At 39.1% G+C, this 24238-nt stretch overlaps 1 protein-coding gene across 12 annotated transcripts in view; it reads right to left on the bottom strand.

Annotated features, from left to right (window-relative positions):
* The window catches only part of tlr1 (toll-like receptor 1), a 46724-nt gene that overhangs the window by 16978 nt on the left and 5508 nt on the right, over window positions 1–24238 (bottom strand). For 4 of the 12 annotated variants that reach the window (XM_043692995.1, XM_043692966.1, XM_043692985.1 and 1 more), the window contains exons 2-3: window positions 24044–24076; window positions 15344–19130 (exon numbers count right to left, since the gene is read on the bottom strand). In XM_043692995.1, coding sequence (XP_043548930.1) covers window positions 16603–19130; window positions 24044–24059 — 2544 coding nt within the window. In that variant the 5' untranslated portion in view covers window positions 24060–24076 and the 3' untranslated portion in view covers window positions 15344–16602. Of the gene's footprint in view, window positions 1–15343; window positions 19131–20123; window positions 20384–21958; window positions 22085–24043; window positions 24226–24238 lie in introns of those variants that run through there. The other 8 variants (XM_043693011.1, XM_043693019.1, XM_043693005.1 and 5 more) reach the window with 6 other exon arrangements.

Genomic DNA, 24238 nt, shown 5'->3' with positions numbered 1-24238 from the left:
CCAATTCCTTATTAAACCACTGCTCCCTCACACGACCCTTTCCTCCCTGCCTGATGGGTACATACTTATCAAGGACACTCAATAGTTGCTCCTTGAACAAGCTCCACATATCAATTACGCCCTTGCCTTGAAGCTTACTTTTCCAAGCCACACATCCTAAGTCATGCCTCACCGCATCATAATTTCCCTTCCCCCAGCTATAACTCTTGCCCTGTAGTGCACACTTATCCCTCTCCATCACTAGAGTAATGTTCATGCCTCCACCAATATAGCAGATATTGTATGTACCTGCATGCAGTATGAGTTAATCAGCTTTCAGCTTTGAGCTGATAAGTGGTAATTAACATTTATATAACACAAGAGGCATGCAATGACCACCTTCAATGGGGGTCTAAACACTTGCCATGACAATTAACAGCATTGTAATGATTAAATCTCTCATCATCAAGATCCTTGGGATTACCACTCAGCAGTAACTTAACTGGAACAGCCACAGTAATTGTGGAGCTACCAGAGCAACAAGTAACTTATCACTAGAGTTTTTGAGGCTTGTCCACCGTCTACAAAGCAGAAGTCAGGAATGTGGGGAATACCCTCCATTTACCTGAATGTGTCAGCCCCAAACAACAGTCCAGAAGATCAGCATGATGTAGAATAAAGCAGCACCTTAATCAGCACCCATCCATCACATTAAACGTTTCTCACTCCACCACAGCTGCACACCAACACTGCAGCACCAAGCTGCTCACCAAAGCTTCTTCCACAGCACCTTCCAATTCTTTGACTGCTCCCACCTGGAAAGCTAAGTGCAGAAGAAGAATAGAAACACCAATTCTCCACCAACCTATTCCACATCCTGGTACCGTATCACTATTTCTTCACTATTACTAGATCTAAACACTAGAATTCACTTCTGTTCTTCTTAGCCATAACAATATTGGGATTGAGAATTCAGGCTTATTCATGCTGTTTGACTGAGTGGGGAAGTTGAGGACAGGAAGTTATATCACAAACCCTCCAGGAAAGCATCCAACAAAAAATACCAATCCATGGTGCAAAAAATATTGAGGCCAGAACAATGCATTTGACCAGAATCGAGAACAGAAAGAGTTTAGAGAACATTATTTCGCTATTTTCACAGTACTAGTTTAATACGAGAGTCTTCATCTGCAGTATAAAATTATAACTAATTCCCAGAAGTGTTTATATGATTACATCAGATGTAACCAATCTGAAAGTCTACACTAATTTATTTTGTTATAATTTATGACTTTTAAAATTAAAAAGACATTGTGTAAAAGATAAAACAGAAAAGGAAAAATATTCACCCACTTGTGCTTTGTTTTGAGGAAGAAACTCAAGTTTTCATTTCTTTTAAAAGCTCACTATTCAATAATCTATTTTCCAGTATCAGTCAAAATTGCCCCACCCAAATATGGCCAACATTATGCTTTTCTCCTTTCCTCTTCCTTGCAGTAATTACTGCTCTTCAACTTGCTTGTTGTTATGAACATTCTGATATATTTGTGTGCACTCATAAATGGGTGTGACTCACTACAGACTCATAAAACTAACAAAGATCGAGCAGTCACTGCCCCCTCAGACAAGCAACACACAATAGTGATAGAGGCCAAAGTGGAAAGAGGGAGACTGGAGGAAAGAAAGAGAACAGACACACACACGCATATATTAGTAAGAGTACCAGCACCAGGTTTCGTTAAGCTGGAGTTGTAAAAATGCCTGAGTTTAGAAGGTAGCCAGAGCCAACTGCTCTCTTATAGACTGAATTATCTGAATGTTGATATTAGTTCCTGTCCCCATTTGAGTTAAAAATTGTTACACAACTGTATCATTAGCTAGTGTCCCTTCTTAATTTGAATCTTTCTGTTTTTAAAATGTATTCCCTGATATTTGAGGCAGTCACGACAGGTTTCCAACCTCAATTAAGCAATTGCAAAGATTCAGTTTTTCCCAAAATGTAACCTCCTCAACCATTTCCCACTCATAGCATTCATAACATATTGAATTGTCTCCCTGGTTCAGCTCAAAACTCTCCCAGGATTAATAATAACTTCTCAATTAGATGACTAGAACCCCACACAGGATCAGATAAGCTCCTTATAAAACAACACAACAACATTGTTTTATACTCTGCTCATCAGCCAAGGGAAACCAATATCTTATTTTACATTAAGCAAAAGCAAAATATTTAGATGATGGAAAATTGATATTAAGATAGGCAATGATGGAAATAGATTCTGGATTAGTGGTGCGTGAAGAGCACAGCAGTTCAGGCAGCATCCAAGGAGCAGCGAAATCGACGTTTTGGAAGGGCTTTTGCCCGAAACGTCGATTTCGCTGCTCCTTGGATGCTGCCTGAACTGCTGTGCTCTTCCAGCACCACTAATCCAGAATCTGGTTTCCAGCATCTGCAGTCATTGTTTTTACCAATGATGGAAATAGAGTCTAGATTAGAGTGGTGCTGGAAAAGCACAGCAGGTCAGGCAGCATCCGAGGAGCAGGAACATCGGCATTTCGGGCAAAAGCCCTTCATCAGGACTGAAGGCAGGGAGCCTCCAGGGTGGAGAGATAAATGGGAGCAGGGTAGAGCAGGGTAGAGCAGGTTGGGGCCAGGAGATGGAAATACTCCACAGGTCATGTGGACCATGTGAAAATTAGTTAAACTTTAAAAGTCCCATGGCCACTGGGAATGGAGACACCGTCCAAAGATCATGTCAAGAAAGCTCCCTGACATTTCACTGCCAAGCAATTTTAAAAACTGCAGGCAACCCAACAAGTCGATAGCTGGCTGATTGCCAGACTTCACCCTCTCTCCACAATGCTACCTTCTCTGCTTTAGTGTTTATTAATTCTTTTTGACATTGAATCTACGATAATGAAGAAACTGAAATCCCAAATCAGGAGAATGTGGGGCTTGGAAGATTTGGAAGCACTGTCAAAGCATTGAAACTTGTAATGGCACACACTCTCTCAGTATGCATCAATGGTGAGGGAAATGAATCTTGAAGGTGGTGAATGTGGTGTTTGCCAAGGTACTAGATGGTGTGGAGTTTCTCTTGTATTGTTGAATGCAGACAAGTAAGATATTTCAATATACTCCCGACTTGTGCCTTGTGAATGCTGGACATGCTCAAAAGGTGTGTTCCATGCCATGGAATTTCGTAACACTAATCCACCTTTATAGCTACAGTATTGATATGGTTGGCTCAGTTATGTTTCCAATCAATATCATTCTCAGGCTCTTGATAATGGAGGATTTAGTAAGTGTAATACTGTTGAACATCAAGGAACAATGGTTAGATTATCTCTTGTTTGTGATAGTCATTCACTGGCATTTATGTGGCATGACTGCAGCTTTCCAATTATCAGCACAAGCCTGGATGTTGTTCAGGTCTCTCACATCCACAACCATATTCTTTTGTTCTAGGCTTGGCTCCAACCAGTATAGTTATTTCCCCTGATTTCCACAGAAATCATTTTTGCTGGAGTTCCTTGATGCCACTCAGCCAAATATTGTCTCAATGTCAAGGGCAATGATTCTCATCTTACCTCTGGAGTTCAACTCAAGGTTGAACAGGAGATCAGGAGCTGAGTGGTCCACTGTATGTTTTGGCATCAGAAAATCTTAAAATAATTCCCTGTATTTGCAGATTCTAATGTGTTCTTGTGAATTACTTTTTGGACAAATTATTCAATACTTTTTGCAGCTGTTTATTTCCTTAACATTTTCTCGCACCGGATCCACATCGCTACATGTTTTCTAATCAGTAACAATGAATTATAAACACATAAAATCAATTTATCTGCTACGTGAAACTACAATTAAACAATTTACGTGAGAACAGAAAGGCAAACCGCAGTGATCTTACATTGATCTTGCATAGCTAGATTTCCCTCTAGTGGCAAACAGCGTACATTATCAAAACAGAACAAAGGCTAGCAACTGTACTTCTGATTTTAAAAAATGGAGTAAGTCAATTTCACTGATAAGTGACCACTAATCCATTGCTGTCCTTTCATCATTTTTGAGTTATTTTTGCCCCCTTTTCCTCTCTTGAATGTGGTATGCTGCTGGCTCCTCCAGAGTTTCACCCAACAATTCACTTTTTTGAATCCAAACTTTTCTAACAAGTTTTTTTCCACTTGGGAAAAATCACAAACTTTGATGCTGGATGTTTAGCCCCTGCCACAGACAAGGATGAGGGCATCAGAATTCTCTATGACTGCTCTGCGTACTAATTACCTGGGTCCATCCCATCGAGTCATTTTCCCAGAGGCATTTATGGAGGAGTTGGTCACAGAGCTACTGATGGGCAGCTAATACAGTGCTGAACCTACTCAGGTCTATTGTCAGAAACTGACTGGCACTTCACAGTTGGTTTCCAGGACCTCACGGTTAAAGGAGGCAGTGTAGATCTCTGGGGGCAGCCCAGTGGCAGACTAGCTGACTAAGAGGCATTCAGCTGCAGCCTCAGACTGTATGGGCAAGGTCCCTCCTCATCCCATTCTGGTTACACCCCATTCTGGAGATCTGGTTACAAAGGACATTTTATACTAAATTTTAGAAAAGGTGGAACATCCATGTTGCTGTATTCGCTCCCTGATTTAGCTACTAATGGCTCAAGTCATTTGCATCCACAATTGGAGGGCCAGCCCACCCTCTAGCCACTTTAAGAAAAGTCACTATGGATGGTAAATAGAGAGGAGGACAGCGTTAGATAATGGGAGGATATGAACAGGATAGTCAAATGGGCTGATCAGTCGATAATGGAATTCAATCCAGGATGCACTTGGGCAGGACAAACAAGGCAAGGGAATGCATGATGAACAGTAGAATCTGGGAAGCACCAAGGAACAAAGGGGCCTTAGTATGCATACTCACCAGTCCCTTAAGTAGTGGGACAGACAGATTAAGTGGTTAAAAATGGAGATGGGATACTTGCCCTTTATCAGCTGTGGCATAGAGATTAAGAACATGGAGGTTGTGTTGGAACTGTATAAAATGTTCACTCGGCCACAGCTAGAGTATTGTGTGCAGTTCTGGAATCCACTTTATAGGAGGGATGTAATTGCACTATAGAGAATGAGGAGGAGATTTACCATGGGCTGTTGCCGAGCTGGAGAGCTTTCATGCTGAAGAGGGATTGGATAGATTGCGGTTGTTTACCTTGGAGCAGAGGAGACTGAGAGGTGACAGAAGTGAGATGCAAACAAATTATGAGGGGCATAGACAGGGTAGAAAGGAAGGAATTTCATATACCCATAATTGATGACCAGGGGCACTGACTTACAATAAGAGGCAAGAGATTAGAGAGGATGGGAGGAAACATTTCTTTTTACCCAGCAGGTGGTGGGAATCTGGAACTCACTGCCTGTAAAGGGTGGCAGAGGCAGAAACCCTTGTAACATTATAGATTGTCACTTGTGACATATGGCTGTGGGTCAAGTGCTGAAAAATTGGATTAAAATACATTAAATTAAAAAATATTACATTAAAATACATTAAATTTTAAAAATTTTGACCAGCGTACAGATTCAATGGGTCACACGGCCTTTTTCTATGCTGTAGGCCTCCATGCCTCTATGAGTTACTGTTTTGCCATAAAGTGCAGGCATCTAGCCCTCATTTGAGTCTAATGGTAAATTTAGAAGACCACAAGAACACAGATGCACACATTTGGATGCATGCTTATACATCACCAGGAAGGACAACAGAAACAGGCAAATGTCTTTCCCCAAGTGGTAAGGCCATGAGGATCTCTCCTCTAGCTGAGGCTGACATCAATTCTCTAAACAAAAATTAAGGGAACTTTAAGACTTAGCAGACCAGACAAAACTCATGAAGCCATCAAAAGGATTTTGGTATCATTTATTTATGATTTCATTTGAAGTGGGCATCTACAAAACCCATTTGCGTGATTGGTAATTATTTGTTGCTTGCTTCCTGAATCACTACATCTTCTAATGTGCGTCAAAATATTAGATACGCAACCAATGTGCAGGTTAAATAAAGACCTGGACTTTGTTTCATATAAATGTAATGCATTTCTCAACTGGTTGTAATTACAAAATCACTAATATACTGAATTATTTTCTTCAAATCAAAATGTGATTGAGGACATGATAGTAGCTTGTAGAGAAAATTTAGTCCACTTTTAAAAGCAAAGTGCTTTATTGTCAAATTACAATAGTACAACACTTATAAAGTGTAATCATCAGTGTAAAGACTCAATAAACATTACTTTTAAGAGAAGTACCAAAGATGCCCTTATCATTATTCATGACCCGACTGTGGTATTGTAGGTGGATCAGGCAAGATAATAAAGTAAACAAGTTTGAATCAATCTTTGGCCTGTGGTCAAAGGTTCTGCTGAAGTATGTGGTTATCTTTAATAGCAAATTTACAGAACCGAATTTAGATACCCATAATGGTGGATTAAAGTCTGCAAATTTAGCTATCTAAAATTAAATGCAAATCATTAAAGCAGGTTTTGGTAGAATCTGAACCTTAAACAATTGTCCATGGCTGACTGATTATGTCCAAACGTCCTGGGCCGATATCAGTGGATGCTTTTGACTTATTGTGCTGGTACTCCCTGAGGACAGCCCTCAATGACTAGTTTGAGTACTATTCCCTTAGAGTTTTAGACCTATTTAGTTGATGGTACATGCATGTTTGCCATGTTTTCTACTGACACACGATGCAGGTGAGAGATTGGTATTGCACAGTGTCATAGAGCAACCTGTCCACCTCCTTAATTTATTATTTTTTATTGCAAAAATATATTTTATTCTTAAAAAAATCTGTAAGTACATATAAAAGAATTCTCATTCTGTACTATATGATCTTTCCAACGAGGAAAAAGAAACCCAAACAATATATTGGAATTTTACATCCCACAGAACTACAATGCAATTGCAAACAACAAGGGCATTTTTAACTCATGCAGGAAGAAAGTATTTATATTTTGAGGTAATTAAAGGTTTGAGAACTGAACAGACCCTGTTATACTTCGACAGAAAGACCTCAGACAGTGCATCTTAGTGGCAGCTCCCTAAGCTTTAATGGTCCCTAAGCACATAGTCTTGGACCTTGTAATGTGCCTGGCTGCAAAACTTAGTTGAGGTTAACTCTTTGCACTGGAAGACCAACATGTTTCGAGCATACCAAAGAGCATCTTTCACTGAGTAGATGATCCTACAGGCACAGTCGATGTTTGTTCTCGGTGAGCGTCCCAGGGAACAGCCTGTGGAGCACAGAATCCTGCAACATGCAGCTGATCAGGATGAATCCCAATAAAAACTCTCTCCAGACCTTGTTTGCAAAGGCACATTCCAGATGGAGATGTGTGACAGTCTCATCACTCCACAAATGCTTCGAAGGTAGTGAGTGGTGACGCAGACAGACTGGCCATACGTGAAAGATCTGATGGGCAGTGCTCTCTCACCACCAGCCAAGCTACGTGTTGATGCTTGTTGGAAAGTTCTGGTGATGAGGCATTCTGCCAAATGACTTTTGACAGTCTGCTCAGGGAACAACATGACAGGATCCAGCCTCTCCCTCTCCTGGAGGGTTTCGAGGACACTGTGCTGACCACTGCCAGATGGACTTGTGGTCAAAGGTGTATCCTTTTGCAAATGTTTCTATGAGGGACTGCTGAAATGGAACAGTCCAACTACTTGGAGCATCTTGCAGCAGTGAGGCCAGACCCATCCTTCATAATGCTGGGGAGAGGTAGAAACTCAGTATGTAGTGACACTTGGCATTTGCATACCGAAGGTCTACGCGCACCCTGATGCAGCCGCAGCTGTATATGGGCAAGCGTATCCCTGAGGAATGAAAGCTCCCTGACATATTCCTGCCTGGTACAGCACAGGTTTGTTTGGGGTGAATCATTAATCTTATCACAGACCTGACCCGAATGGTGATGACCGTAGGCAGGATTTTGTTAATGTACATTCAACAGTGAAATTGATCACCAATTTCTAATTTCCCCTTTCTCCCTCTCCTGCTTGTGGATGATTTCATCATGGATTCTCACTTGGTTCTGGGCAAACACATACTGTCATACACTTCCAGCAGTTCCAGGCCAATTAAGTCCCAAAGAGCTGAATACAATTCATCCAATAAGCCATCACTTCCAGGAGTTTTATCCTTCTTAGAGGACTTGAAGGCCCATGGGTGGGGGGGGGGGGGGATATCTCATTGAGGAATAATAGATGGTCCAGTCTCTCCTGGGTACTATTATCCAAGACCGCCATGGTAGAAGACAGGAACAATTGAGAGACCGCACTGTCTGTGGCTTCCTGTTGTACAGTCCAGCATAAAAGGATTGGCTGATCCTCAGGATGTCAGACTGAGATGATGTTACTGAGTCATCTTGTTTGTCAGGCTGCTGATCACAGAGCTCCATCTGTGCAGCTTTTGTAAGAAGAAATGTGAACATGTCTTATCCTGCTCCATGATGCAGACCCTGGACCTTTTTGGAGGCCTCTGAGGCATAGAGCAAGTTTGCTGACTCTTCACCCCCTGGAGATCCTCCTTGACATAGACTTCCATTGTCTACAGGAGTAGGTTCTCTATATGTCTCTGACATTTGGACAGCTTTTTTCAACTGTAGTGCCATAGCTTAGTTGGTTAAAGCACCTACCTAGTGAATAGTATGTCCTGTTTTTTTTTATATATAGGAGTTGGGAGATCATGTTGCGGCTGAACAGGGGATTCTCAGCCACTTTTGGAATACTGTGTTCAATTTTGGTCTTCCTACTATAGGAAAGGTATGGTGAAATTTGAAAGGGTTCAGAAAAGATTTACAAGGATGCTATCAGGGTTGGAGGGTTTGAGCTACAAGGAGAGGCTGAATGGGCTGGGGCTATTTTCCCTGGAGTGTCAGAGGCTGAGGGGTGACCTTACAAAAGTTTATAAAATCATGAGGGGCATAGATAGGGTGAATCGTCAAGGTATTTTCCACAGGATAGGGTAGACCAAAATTAGAGGGAATACATTTAAGGCAAGAGGAGAAAGATTTAAAAGGGACCCAAGGGGAAATTTTTTCATACAGAGGGTGGAGCGTATATAGAATGAACTACCAGAGGAACTGGTGGAGGCTGGTACAATTACAACATTTGAAAGGCACCCGAATGGGTATATGAATGGGATGGGATTAGAGGGATATGGGCCAAATGTTGGTAAATGAGACTAGATTGGCAGCACAGTGGCTCAATGGCTAGCACTGCTACCACACAGCACCAGGAACCTGGGTTTGATTCCAACCTTGGCCCGCTGCCTGTGTGGAGTTTGCACATTCTCTCTGTGTCTGTGTGGGTTTCCTCCCACGATCCAAAGATGTGTAGGTTAGGTGGACTGGCCATGCTAAATTGCCTATAGTGTTGGGATGCCTAGATTAGGTGCATTAGTCAAGGGTAACTGGAGAGTAATAGGGTAGGGGAATAGGTCTTGGAGGGTCGGTGTGGACTTGTTGGGTCAAATGGCCTGTTACAACATTGCAGGGATTCTATAATTAATGCAGAATATCTGGTTGACCTGTAGGAGTTGGACAGAAGGGTTTGTTTCTGTGCTGTATATCCCTATGACTCTATTAGGTAAAATTATGTTGCGGATAGCCCTCTCACCACTCATTAGTGAGGATCTTATTTCAATGTTTAATACTTTTTTGGAAAATAAGGCCCTTTTGCTCCCAATGTCAAGAAGCTCTTTGCTGCCCATTTCACATAATTTTCCCAATTTTTTTACACCAATGCGCATATTGTTCAGTGTCTGGAAAGATTTCACTCTAAATGTCTCACTAACCAGTGTTGGATTGTCTCTTGGGGGTATATCACATGTTAGTCACACTTCATGAAATTGCCAAGAAATCTATGAGTGGAGAAATGACATTTATCCATCATCCTAAAAGTCTCTCAAAAAAATTCAGACACACCATAGTGTTATGAAGATGTGGGTGTACTGTACCTTTAAGAGAGGTGAAAACTAGCAGTGACAGCACCAAGTGTTTTCTCAATAAGATATAATATAAACATGTGGTCCAGCTACTGGTAGTTAGTTGCTGGGAAACAAAAATAGATTTGAATTAGGCCAATCAGTTTAAATATACCCCAAAACAAATACCAGTTTGGATTTGGTATATTGAATTTTAAAAGCCAATGACATAATTCGATGCTTTTAGGGTATAAGACCTGGGAAAATTGAACCGTTTGGAGGAGAACTGCATAGCCATCAGCATGTAAAAAGACTGCCCGAAAAATCGCTCTCTTAAAGGTACCTTTATCGATCAATAACCTGTGAAGCAGAATCCCCAAGAAGAAAAAATACCGAAATGCAGAGAAGAACTGAAAGCTGCCTGATTTTGAGGTAAGTTTTGTAAATCATAATCGGGAGTTTTATCGGATTAGTATTATTGAAGGGAAGGCAAAAGATAGGTTAGAGGAATGAGTTATAAATAGTTATTAATTAATTATTCTCTGTTATACTTTAAGAAATAAAGTTGTTAATTTTTACTTTAACTAGGTCTTGGCCTATCAAATTTTCACAAATTACTGCACGGGGATAAATCTTTTCTGTGTCGCTAGTTTTAAATTAAACAGGAGAATTTACCCTGTGTCATAACAGTAGTGATGATGTGTAGAGCATTGGTGGCTGGTGGCTAGAAGGTGAAATCATGGCCAGATTTATTCTTTAATTTTACCTTTTTCTGTTTGAGGACAATACTTTCATGATCTATAATTGCTGCTCCTGTTCCACTCATGGATGAGGTGGAGGGGAAAATGCATTTATAATTGAGCTTGATCTGAGACACCAGATAGATTGCAACCAATCTCATGTAGTTATGAGGATGTGATTGTACAGTTTAGACAATTTTCTTTGGAGTCAAAATATACCGACCAATCCAATACAAAGTATCTAACCATGATTCTGTGAACAAGTGATGAGTATGCTCCTGATTCCCAGTGGTTAAACCGATGGCATGGTTATGTTTGACTGCAGTTTCTGCATTGACTTTGATGATCAAAACTGGACTTCAGCTTTCTGAATTTTATTGCTTTGGAATGCTTGATGCAGAAGTTGAGTTAAAGGTTAACTTCTCATCTATTGTCTAATCTTTGATAGAAAAGATTTAACCATCAGTTGAATCCTCTGAAATAATTCTCACATGATTTAAGTGCAGTTTCCGATTTAATAATGATGTTACACTTTATCTGAACATCATTCCCGCTTAAATCATTAATTTCACATATTTTACTTCTCATAGAAAGTAATAGGTTATGAAAGTGGATTTCCATAATATTGCCTTAACAAAAGCTTGTTGATCCTTGAACAACAACAGGCAAAACTCAGACAAAGCAGTTTATTTAACAATAGGTTTTAACAAATAATGGCTCAACAATGTTTTTTAACATGACCTTTCAAATTACACTAAGCAGTAAGCAAGAAAATGACAAACAACGATCCAACCTAGTTCCTTGGTTTCAGATAAGGTGCCCACACTGATGCTGACTTTTGACCATTTTGAAAGTTGACAACTCAAGATGAACTGTTTTATATCGCACCTTAATCATCTCAATATCTTACCTCTGTCTCACAAACTTGGTCTTTATACTCAGGAATGCAAAGGCCAACATTTGTCTGCGTAAAGATTTCAATATGGCCTTCAAGTACTGATATCATTGCTGTCTTTCAAAACCAACATTAAGTTACCGTACATGTTGACTTATCTATACACCTTAGAAATTGTAGTCCTTATCTAGGTACTAAATTCTCTTGACCTGGGTGTAACCATTGCCTTGAAATTGCAGAATTGTGACTTTTAGGTTCAAAACTGTCTTATTTGTTTACACATCGGGACAAAGTGCATCTTTCCACTGTTTCACCAGAAGGTCCCCTATCTCTGGCTTCAAGCCCCATGTCAGGACTTATTGGTCAAAGGAAGAGACTCAAGACATGGTTCCACAAGCTGATAACCTCACTATTTTCACAATATTGCACAACAGGGTGGGGAGGAGATGCGGTGGACACATAGTATGTGAACATACTTGGCAGAAAGTTTGCCCAGCAGTCCAAACTCTTCCTCACATTTGGTATCTGGTCGATATGCTAGAGAATATGGAGATGCAACACTTTATTTCCTTAGATTTGCCTAATTCATAAAATAATCTAACATTCATTCCTTTTGAACTTGAGTAGACCCACATTAGGTCATTTTTCACGTTGCACTTCACTTTATTCTCTAGCTTTGCCTGAATCAACAATCAGCCAATATTGCATCCGAATAACACATATCATATATATGTTTTGCCCCAATGGTTTTCTCAGTTTATTAATCATTCTTTCAATTCTTGAAACTTCATATTTGGTGGAGCTCTCCTCTAACCAGGCTCTCTCTCTCCCTTTTTGATGTTTATGTGCTTCTCTAAGCCGTACCTACATCATAACTAAGCTTAATTTGGCCAATATTAAAATCATAACAGTGACAAAATCTTAATTCATTATAAATAAAGTTATTGTGAACCTTATTGCCAATAAATCTTGGATTTAAAGGTTTTTCCTGTCACACATGCATCCTGATCAATTCTTGTTAAGTTCTTTTTCCCCCTTTCCCTCTGATCCCACTTTCATGGTTAACTCAAAGGAATTCTAGCTCTTTTTGCTTTACCTATGATTGTACAATTGTATTTGACTATATACTGATTATTTCAGTTAGCTTCTCCAAAGGGAAATATTTTTCTATAGTATATATCAGTGCATTGATTAGAAACTTTTCTCATTCTTGTAAACAAAAAATAATCATCTCATCAAACTTCGAGCATTTGGTGCATGCCAGTTTGTTCCAGTTTGAAACCCCGATCATTATGCTTATGGTCTCAATCATTCAAATATTAGGAAACTGTTTCTTTAGATTAGATTAGATTATTTACCGTGTGGAAACAGGCCCTTCGGCCCAACAAGTTCTCCCAAAAAAAGGAATCTAGGTAATCCAAGATGGAGGACAGAAAAAATTTCTGGCTGTAACAGCTGCTCATTTTTTTGAGGTATTTTAGGTGTTGGAGATGATTTCCTCGAATTCCAGAAGCAGCAATTAATGTTTTATATACTGTTGCACTGTTTTGGAACTTTGGAAAAAAAAGTCAAAACAACAGCAGTTTTAAAAGGGAGAAGAAAAGACAACGGAAGCACATGGTGAGAGCAATGCAGGAGAGAGAGAAAGAAAGAAACTGACACTGCCTTTGCTGTTTGAATTCATGGATTGCTGGACATCGGAGTGCATCTGGGAAAATTAACAAACAGTGAAATTCACAACTGATCTTGGAGGAACTGTTTGGACGAAGTTCACAGCACAGAAGCAGATAAATGCATTGTTGTTTTAAGTGTAACCTACACAAAGTTTGCAGCAGTGAATAGAGTGGGTTCTAACAGGGAAGGCAGATGACCTCAGGGCATGGTTAGGAACATGGGACTGGGATATCATAGCAATTACAAAAACATAGCTCAGGGATGGGTAGGACTGGCAGTTTAATGTTCCAGGATACAAATGCTACAAAAAGGATAGAAAGGGAGGCAAGAGAAGAGGGGCAGAGGCATTTTTGATAAGGGATAGCATTACAGCTGTGCTGAGGGAGGATATTCCTGGAAATACATCCAGGGGAGTTATTTAGGTAAGATCTGAGAAATAAGAAAGGGATGATCACCTTATTGAGATTGTATTATTTACTGTGGAAAAAAGATATGGAAGAGATAGAAAGTAGAGAAATAGATGGTGACACCTTACAAAATGTCCAAATTATAGAGGAGGAAGTGCTGGATGTCTTGAAACACATAAAGGTGGATAAATCCCCAGGACCTGATCAGGTGTACCCCAGAACTCTGTGGGAAGCTAGAGAAATGATTGCTGGGCCTCTTGCTGAAATATTTGTATCATTGATAGTCACAGGTGAGGTGCCGCAAGACTGGAGGTTGGCTAACGTGGTGTCACTGTTTAAGAAGGGTGGTAAGGACAAGCCAGGGAACTATAGACCAGTGAGCCTGATATCGATGGTAGGCAAGTTGTTGAAAGGAATCCTGAGAGACAGGATGTTCATGTATGGGAAAGACAAGGACTGATTAGGGATAGTCAACATGGCTTTGTGCATGGGAAATCATGTCTCACAAACTTGATTGAGTTTTTTGAGGAAGTAACAAAGAGGATTGATGAGGGCAGAGTGTTAGATGTGAACTATATGTATTTCAGTAAGGCGTTCGACAAGGTTTCCCATGGGAGATTGATTAGCAATGTTAGATCTCACTGAATACAGGGAGAACTAGCCATTTGGATACAGAACTGGCTCAAAGGTAGAAGACAGAGGGTGGTGGTGGCGGGTTGTTTTTCAGACTGGAGGCCTGTGATCAGTAGAGTGCCACAAGGATTAGTGCTGGGTCCTCTACCTTTTGTCATTTACATAAATGATTTGGATGGGAGCATAAGAGGTACAGTTAGTAAGTTTGCAGATGACACCAAAATTGGAGGTATAGTGGACAGTAATGAGAGTTACCTCAGATTACAACAGGATCTTGATCAGATGGGCCAATGGGCAGAGATGTGGCAGATGGAGTTTAACTCCGATAAATGTGAGGTGCTGCATTTTGGGAAAGCAAATCTTAGCAGGACTTATACACTTAATGGTAAGATCCTAGGGAGTGTTGCTGAACAAAGAGACCTTGGAGTGCAGATTCATAGCTCCTTGAAAGTGGAGTCGCAAGTAGATAGGATAGTGAAGAAGGCGTTTGGTATGCTTTCCTTTATTGGTCAGAGTATTGAGTACAGGAGTTGGGAGGTCATGTTGCGGCTGTACAGGACATTGGTTAGGCCACTGTTGGAATATTGCATGCAATTCTGGTCTCCTTTCTATCGGAAAAATGTTGTGAAACTTGCAAGGGTTCAGAAAAGATTTACAAGGATGTTGCCAGGGTTGGAGGATTTGAGCTATAGGGAGAGGCTGAACAGGCTGGGGCTGTTTTCCCTGGAGCGTCGGAGGCTGAGGGGTGACCTTACAGAGGTTTACAAAATCATTAGGGGCATGGATAGGGTAAATAAACAAAGTCTTTTCCCTGGGGGTAGGGAGTCCAGAACTAGAGGGCATAGGTTTAGGGTGAGAGGGGAAAGATGTAAAAGAGACCTAAGGGGCAACTTTTTCACTCACAGGTGGTACATGTATGGAATGAGCTGCCAGAGGATGTGGTGAAGGCTGGTACAATTGCAACATTTAAGAGGCATTTGGATGGGTATATGAATAGGAAAGGTTTGGAGGGATATGGGCCTGGTGTTGGCAGGTGGGACAAGATTGTGTTGGGATATCTGGTCGGCATGGATGGGTTGGACCGAAGGATCTGTTTTCATGCTGTATATGTCTATGACCTCTTTCCATGAAATATCATGGGCCTCTGCATCTTGCTGATAAATGAACTTGCTTCCAATGGGATATATTGTGTCTTATTTAAGTAATTAAAACTTGCCTCCAACCTCCGACGTGCAATGACTTGATTTTAAAGCTTCCTTCCTCGTTTTCAAAACTTGCTGTGCCCTATCTCTGTAAATTCCTCCAACATCACATCTTTTTGAGATATCTGCTCTCATCCACATCCAATTCTTTGAGATACCCAATTTTAATTACAAAAACAGAAATGCTGGCAAAACTTAGCAGATTAGGCAGCATCTTTGGGGAGGAAGCAAAGTTAACATTTTGAGTCTGGTGACTGTTCATCAAATTTCTGTATTTGTTTCGGATCTCTAGCATCTGCAGTTTTAGTTTTATCCCAATGTTAATTACCCTACACTCGATGGTTATGCCTTAATCCTAACATGTGGGATTACTTCCCTAACCTATCTATCCTCTACCTCACTTTCTTCCTTTAAGATACTCCTTTTTGACTGTTTTTTTGCCCATTTGTCCTAATATGTGATTGAGAATCTAATGTTCCTTTCTAATATTCCTATCAAGTATTTGGGGTGTCTACAACATTAAAAATGTTATATAAATACAAGTTGTTGCTACTGTTGTCAGTGAGAAATCTGCTAGGTCTCAGGCATGGTCAGTTCCCTAGTATTATTTAAAGACCCCATTTCAGGTACAGCAGAGATTATCCCATACTTCAGCAAAGCGTAACTACAATGTGGCACTTGTAACAGGCTTTACCCTTCTCGAATCTTTTTCAGCCATCAAAAGAAGTGCAATAGGTAATCTCATCTCATCTAACTTCTGAGGCTGCATTCCAATCATCTGAGAGAGGAAAGGATGCCAACCAAATACTTAAGATACTGATTAACCCAACCAGCTTTTCTTCCACATTCTATTTAAACCCTGCCGCTCTTGCTCAGATTTACATGTTACCAATTACCTAACTTTATTTGTGCTTTCAGCCAATGTTCTATTGAATGAGGCTTTTTCTAAAATAAACATTCTAATTTAGTACAATCCAAAACATTATAATCTTATTACGTGAACACACTGATAGAATATATGTATACTATGACGATTGAAGTGATGCAGCTCAGAATACAATTAATCACTGTGTACAGAAATAACATCCTCTCATGGAGCAGTCAGACTTATTCCTATGGCTGCTTGCAGATTGGCCCAAAATAGTCTCTGTTTGTTTTTGTCATTAGGCCACTCTAAGTAGGTCTTCTTTGCCATAAGTGACTTAAGTTTATAATATTTTGATGGAATTAGGTACTGAGGGATTGGCTCCAAGACAATTAGAATCAAGTTCTCAGTCTGTTCACTTAACACTTGGTGCTGTGCAAAGTAAAGTTCATAATGACACCATTCACTCTGAATGAAATTAGGCGATAAAACAAAAATCGATTTGTAACTTTTCTCTATACAGTTAATTATGTTTTCAATAATACCTTTGCCTGGAATAAAGTCTCTTTCATGATGACATATTCGTAAATTCCTCTCTTCTAGGTTTGACAGTAGCTGCTCCTTCACCCAATTGTAGTCATGTTGGCTGTAGGACACAAAAGCATGGTAGACCAAATTTTCAGATAACTGGTAGGAGTCAGTCTTCATTGTTCTTTGTTTCATCTGGGTCCATTGCCATATCATTCTCAAGTACCAAGGCAAGTCCAAAAAATGGCACATTAACCCAATTAGAATTACGAATACAAACATAGTACCAAGCACAATTACCAATAAGAGAGTTGTACTGCATGTCACTTCAGATAAATGGAAATCCTTCAGTAATGTTCCTTTAAGGATATCGGGATAGGCACAGCGATAGGACTTTGGCCACCCTATCATCTCTATTTGGGTGTTTTTATTCATTGTGCTAAAGTCTCTTAAATTACAGGTACATGTAAATGGATTGGAGGCAGCATTCAGCACAGTTAGTCTTTGGCAACTTTGAAGAAAAATGCTTGAAGGTTCATGAAATGAGTTCGCCTCGACAAACAAAATCTCAAGATTTCTAAATTTGCTGCAGTCAGGTGGATTAGCTAACTTATTAGCACCAAGGTATAATTCTTTCAAATTGTTCAGGTCCTTCAATACTTTGGGAACAGTATAAATGCTATTTTTCTGCAAGTCAAGGATTTCTAGATTGCTGGGTAAACATGTGAAAACAGAATCTGTAAGTCTGTTTGAAGATAGGTTCAGCTTTATCAAGCTGTTGGTCCAAGGGCAAACTCTAATCTCATCAAAAATAAGTTGGTTTTGACTCACATCCAAGTGCTTCAGAGATGTCATGTATGTAGTCATGTTACTCACTTTAAATAACTGGCCAAATCTATTTTGTTTTAAAATAAAAGTCTCCAAAGACTTTAGGGTGTTGCAGTTTTGAAGAAAAAAATCACTGGTAAATGAATTATCAGAAATGTCAATGAGTTTGTATGTGTTTCCTTCTTTTGGACAAGTCAGGAAAATCATTCCTGATTCATAAATTGCCAGATTCTCAACTTTAAGGTCTTCAAAGACGTCATATATATTCGCTTGATTGAAATAGAATGGCAAGAACTCTATTTGTCTGAGAGTAAATGTCCTCAATTCTTTTTGAAAATGGAACCAAGACAAGGGTTGTCTAACTTGGCATATCTTCATGTTAGAAATGCTGAGATTTTCAACTGAAGAATCCCAAATAATTTTTAATATCTGCGTGGAAGTTTCCCAGTCCACCTTTAAATGTTGTAAAGATAGATTCTGGACTCTTGAGAAGTTTCCCAGTACTTTAAAACTTTCAATATAACGGCTGCAATCACTGCAGCATTGGTTTATGATATTTCTTCTTTTGCTGCAAACTTCACAACAGTCAACACTCAACAATTGGTTGCAATTTTGGCAGCATTCAATGTTTGATAACGTTAAAATGTAAGATGTATTGAAGGCATCATCCAAGATATCTTTTAAAAAATTGAAGTTTTTAATAGATGGCAAAACAACGTGGAGTTTTGCTGTTCTCAAAATCGTTAAGGCACTATGGCCATATTCCGACAATAGTTTTATTTTGATCGAAACTTCCTCCAACTGCTTCCCTGAAATTTCTTTTAGGTCATCTTTTTGAAACTTTATTGTTTTTCTGCTTCCTAAACTTAAATATTCCAAATCTTGCAGAAAACTAAATGCCTTCCCAAGCGTCAGACTAAGAAAATTATTTTCGGAAATATCCAAATATTTAAGAGAGGTAGCATTATACAAGAAGTGACACTCTATATTTGAGAGTTGATTTTTGGAAAGATCTAAACATTCCAGCTTTTGATTTGACTTGAAAAGAGCAGGTGCTAAATTGCTAATTTTATTGGAGGACAAATTCAAATATTTCAACTGGTGGAGGGGGACAAAATCCTGCAAATGAATCTCAGTAATATTGTTCTGTGATAAATCCAGTATCTGAGAGAGATTTGGTAGGTTCTTTGGCACAGTGGACAATGAGGAAGATGAATAGTTTATGACAATATCATTTGCTACAGGAAAGCAAAGACTGTGGCAGGATGGAAACATTATAATCCACAGGAAGAAGGAGAAAATATTGACCATGGTGGGGTACTTCCTTGTATTTCTTTCTCGCAGTTGAACACTGATGAATTTCTCTTTTATGGAATCCACTTTGCTTAAAGAGGAGACTGAAACATAAACAAAAGATGAATATTACCACTATGTTTCAAGTAACGTTAATTTTAAAATAAAACATGCAATTAAGTGACACGTTCCAAACTATCAGACAAAAAAATGTTAGCTGAGAAATACTAACAAAAATGTAAATATCTAACACAATTCAATGCAATAGTTAATAGTCAATATCCAGTACATTTCAAATCAGTGAGAGCTGTTGTGTACATTATTGTTATTACCACTGATTAAAGTTACTTCCAGAGAGAAGACTTTGAAAGCTTTCATGAACCTATTTCAATGAAGTCAGTATAATAAGGTGGCTGCACCTGATATTTATTTTTATTCCTTCTCAGATACTGAAATGCAATTTCTCTGCATACTTAAAACACAAAGGAATTTTTGTCACTCGGAATTTAGTTTAATCCAGCACTCTGAGCAGGAAGCAGCTTTCTCAGGAAACTGGTTGCAAAGTACTTTGACTTATCATCCACTGTAATTAATAGCTGGTGTATCATTCTCATAAGGACATGTTAAGTACGCAGTTCAATCACAATGCCCCAGTAAAATGAATTTTCCATTTTTCTCATCAATGATATGCCAACTACATTAGAATTATTGCCTAGCAATGATGAGGTTTAGGAATGAGCAACCTACTTTGTGACTCCAGGTTTTCAACTTTCCTCTCAAACATACGTTTGGCAGCAGTGGTCACTGTACCTGTGCTCACACTCAGAAAATCTCTCTACTCATAGGAGTATGGTAGTTTCCTTATGTGTCAGATAGTTGGTGCTAATAAGACTTAACACACTAAGTTATTTTGTTCAAGTGTCATTTGATCTTAACTTCCTCTTGGCCATCTCTATCCCCATTCGAAACCAAATGACTAGAACAATATGCCTAAAATACCATTTGCTCTTTTTTAAATTTAAATATGTAAACTCGTTGGTCCAACAGGAATTACTGACATTGTTATAGATAATATTTTTTTGTAGAAAACTCCTTACATTCACTCACACAATACAGGTAAAGGTACTTTCAATGTTTATATTTTCTTAAACATCTATCATCATTCTCTCCTCTCTTGAACATTTGCATCTTTCTCTGAAGCTTGTGAAAGGATGGGATGCAATGAGAAGATTTCCAATAACTGCACAATCCCTTCAAGCAATGAAACAATTCCAGACTTCCTTGGTGGAAAGAAAACAATTTTTAGTAATCTACTCTTTTTTTTAAGATGCATTAACACAGTAAAGTTCTCTGTGGTTTGTATACACATGCATTGAAAATACATTTATTTTAAAAGCATTATTACGGGTTAAAGCTTAATGCATATTCCATTACACTGAGTCACCTTCATGTACCATGGTACTTCATCAGGTATACCTGCAAGCAAAGAATGGTTGTAAGGCAAGCTCCAGGATACATATGCAGCAGCAGAATGAAGTGTTGAGCCAGATATCCAGGTCTCAGCTGTTCTGCAGGTGGGTATGACACACTAGAACAAGTTGATTAAAAATATCTATAACTCCAAGTTGGAATGGCAAGTGGCTTGGAGAGAAACTATTGGGTGGTAGTATTCCAATGCACCTGTTGTCTTTGTCTTTCTTGATGAAAAAAAATCACAGGTCTGGACAAATAATTTCAACAGAGATTTACATTGCTAATGCTGCACATTGCTTCCACGTGCCCTGGTTGTGAAAAGAGTGAACGGTTAAGATAATGGATTGAAATAATGCTGAATACTTTGGGCTGGAGGAGTGGGGATGGAGGTCTTATCAAGATCCATAAGTGTTGTGGAGTTGGATGTATTCTGCATCAAATAATAATTGCAGTGGGGTCAGGGGAAATTGCTCACTGGATTTAATGATCCATTCACCTTCAATTTAATCTGCAGGGAGCGTCAAATTTGTGGCGTAGTGGTATTCACCACTAATAGGATGCTGTCATCAAGCCAAAAAGACAATGTGTCAATCACACAAAGGAGTAATGGGATATATCAATTTCAGTGCCAGTGCAATCCAGGCCATACATTCCAAAGACTGGAGGATTCATCAAACAGCTCACAACAAAAAAAGTACTGACCATATTCAACCAGCGTTCACTTATAACATTCTCAACAATGTCTAACATTAACTATGATTCTGAAATTGGACTCAATTTGCTGGATAATTCTGAGTGTGCAAAGAATTACTCTGACAGCCCATTTATGATTACCTGTCAAGCATGCACGGTGATGAACTTGTATATACTGAAAGCTTTACATATAATTTCACAAGGCCCTGTCATTTGTAGATAGAGAAAATATGTGCATGTACAGTGCCTATTTCAACTCAACAAAATGATTCACAGCCATTCATTGGCCATTTCTCAGGCCAATGTCTTGACCAATTAGAGTCAATTTGGCTAGCTTATAATTTAAACAAAGCCTGGCAGGTAACTGCCAATCGGCACCATGGCTCAGTGGTTAGCACTGCTGCCTCACAGCACCAGGGACCAGAGTTTGATTCCGGCCTTGGATGACGGCCTGTGTGGAGTTTGCACATTCTCCTCGTGTATGCGTTGGTTTCCTCCAGGTTCTCCGGTTTCCTCCCACAGTCCAAAGATGTGCAGGTTAGGTGAATTGGCCAGGCTAAATTGCCCACAGTGTTCAAGGATCCGTAGGTTATGTACATTAGTCAGGGGTAAATGTAGGGGAATGGGTCTGGGTGGGTTACTGCTCAGAGGGTCAGTGTGGGCTTGTTGGGCCAAAGGACCTGTTTCCACACTGTCGGAATTCTACGGCACTGTTAGTTGGTGTATTCACTATGTCAACGTTATTTGCTAAACAGTCAGCACTCACCTCTCATGCAATATAGATGCTGGTTTTCCTTTTAAACTGGTATTCTTGCAAATGGTCCTGATGAATGCAAAATGAAAAACTTCGGCATTTTTTCTAGCAATGCTTGTGTTCTGTACTGCCAAAAGACTATTTGAAAACCACAATAGAAAGACAGAAATTTTATACAAAACAATATTTCCGGACTGTCTCCTTTGAAGTTTTTTTTTTCAGTTTATCAGACCTAAATACAGTTCTAATCTACAAAATTAACTTTTCTCTCTGAAGCTTTTTCAGAATAAACATGCCAAAATAAGTTTCTATCTGTAAAGCATAAATTTCAAGCTTCACCATATCAAATTGATAAATAAAATTTGAAACAATTATAAAATATTTACTTTCAAAAATATTCCTTTATTTGAAACCTGTCAAATATCCAGTACATTAGATAAATGCTTAACTGAAAAATGTATTTAGCTTTTTAGCAACCTGTCACAGGTATTCAGAAAATTATAAGTAAGCTGGAATTGTGTTAAAAATGTAAGTAACTTCCTCTTTCTTGTTAGATACGCTTGGTGCAGAAACTTTATTAAAATCAATCAGAGACCAAACACTACTTTGCAAGATGGTAATATTTATGTGTATATTACTCTATTAATTGAGTTTATTGATATAATGCCATATTGAATGATACATTAACACATTTTCATTTGTATCACACAGTAAAAGGAGGTGACATAGTAAAAGGAGTAACAACAAAGCAAGGAAGGAGTGAGTGAGTGGTAATTGGTGAGATGGGTAATTGCAGGGGAGTAATAGGGTCCAATAAGTGAGTAAAAGTCAGGTGGGGGTGCATTAATCACAGGAGTAACAAAAGGAGTTAGCAACAGGAACTAGTGAGGAGAAGCAAGAGGTATACTAGCAGGAGGAAGCAACAAAGGGAGCAGAGTGTATGGAGGAACAAACAGCATGCAGTGGGGTACCAAAACAAATATTGTGTGCTCTTTTCTGCCTTAGTTTGCATCATCATTGACACAAGCAGCTGCCTTGGAAGTCACTGGTTTTGATGTTCAGGCAAAGAGACGTTTGCAATTAGAGCATTAAATGCCGACAACTTGGGACACTGATAAACAGATCATCATCTAATTTCATCTACTTGAAATACTCTAAGGGTAAAAGATCTCATCACAATTTGTACTTGAGACATCAGTTTTTTTGAGCACTTGTAGAATGAGGACTGCTTGCCCAAATTGTGAAGTGAGAGTGCTACTGAGCTAAGTCAGACACCAAGAGATTTTAGTTCATTCAAAACCACCTTCCTGCACAACATTAAATTTAGGTCCCAAGATACTTCATGGAGGGATTACAAAAGTATAACAGATACTGAGTTTTTAAAACCAGGCTAGAGTGGTTTTAGAAGAAATTCCAATCAATTGGGGCCAGGTGGCTTTAATAGATTCCAGAATCAACAAAAGTGGTACACTCCAACCAGTACCACTCTGTTCACCCTCTCCAGCCATTTATCTTCTGAAGTCATGAGGACAGACTTAAGTTCCCTATAAGGCATATTCTAATTCTATTCTAAACCTTTCAATATCATGCGCAAGTGGGATGAAAGTTGACTGTTACAATTTGCATTTGGTCCAAGAAAGAAGTATCTGAGATCGACTGAGTGTCCTGAAGTACTTGCTGCGAAATAGAGTTTGTGAAATCTGTTTATTCTCCACCCATTGTTATATATATTTTAGTCACTGTCAGGCTACGGCAGTTACTGTCAATTCAGTCACTTATTACTGACTCCTAATTGTCTTTGAAAAGGTGCTGGTGGGTCTTCAATTGAACCACAGCAATCCAATAACACTTTCACAAACAATTAAAGTTTTGCAAACATGTTAACTGAAACAAAATTGAATTTTCAATGATTTATAAAGGAGAGGCTATGATAAATTGATTGACAACTTCCAGCTCATTAAAAAGCTTTCTACTGGTAATCACATACACCAATTGAAATCTGGAAAGCCAATTTTCTTTTTACAAAAAATTACATTTGATTGATATATTTGAAAATAATTGTTAAAGTGAAAATGTACTAAAAATGTGGATTCTTACCTCTGCAAATGGACATAGTCTCTGCAACAACATCTGCAAAGTAGTAAAAAAAAAGCTCCTCTGTTACTACATATACAAAATGGTATCGCTGGCAAGAAAAGTTTCTTTTGAATACAGCAATATGCAGGCTAAAAGAAGGCACATAACAGTTCAACAGATCTGAAGCTGATGTCCTGTAACTATTTGGATTAGTTG

The sequence above is a fragment of the Chiloscyllium plagiosum genome, chromosome 1 (assembly GCF_004010195.1).
Source record: "Chiloscyllium plagiosum isolate BGI_BamShark_2017 chromosome 1, ASM401019v2, whole genome shotgun sequence".
NCBI classification, from domain to species: Eukaryota; Metazoa; Chordata; class Chondrichthyes; order Orectolobiformes; family Hemiscylliidae; genus Chiloscyllium; species Chiloscyllium plagiosum.
Note: the sequence above shows the minus strand (reverse complement) of the source record. Positions and strands in the feature narration are given on the sequence as shown.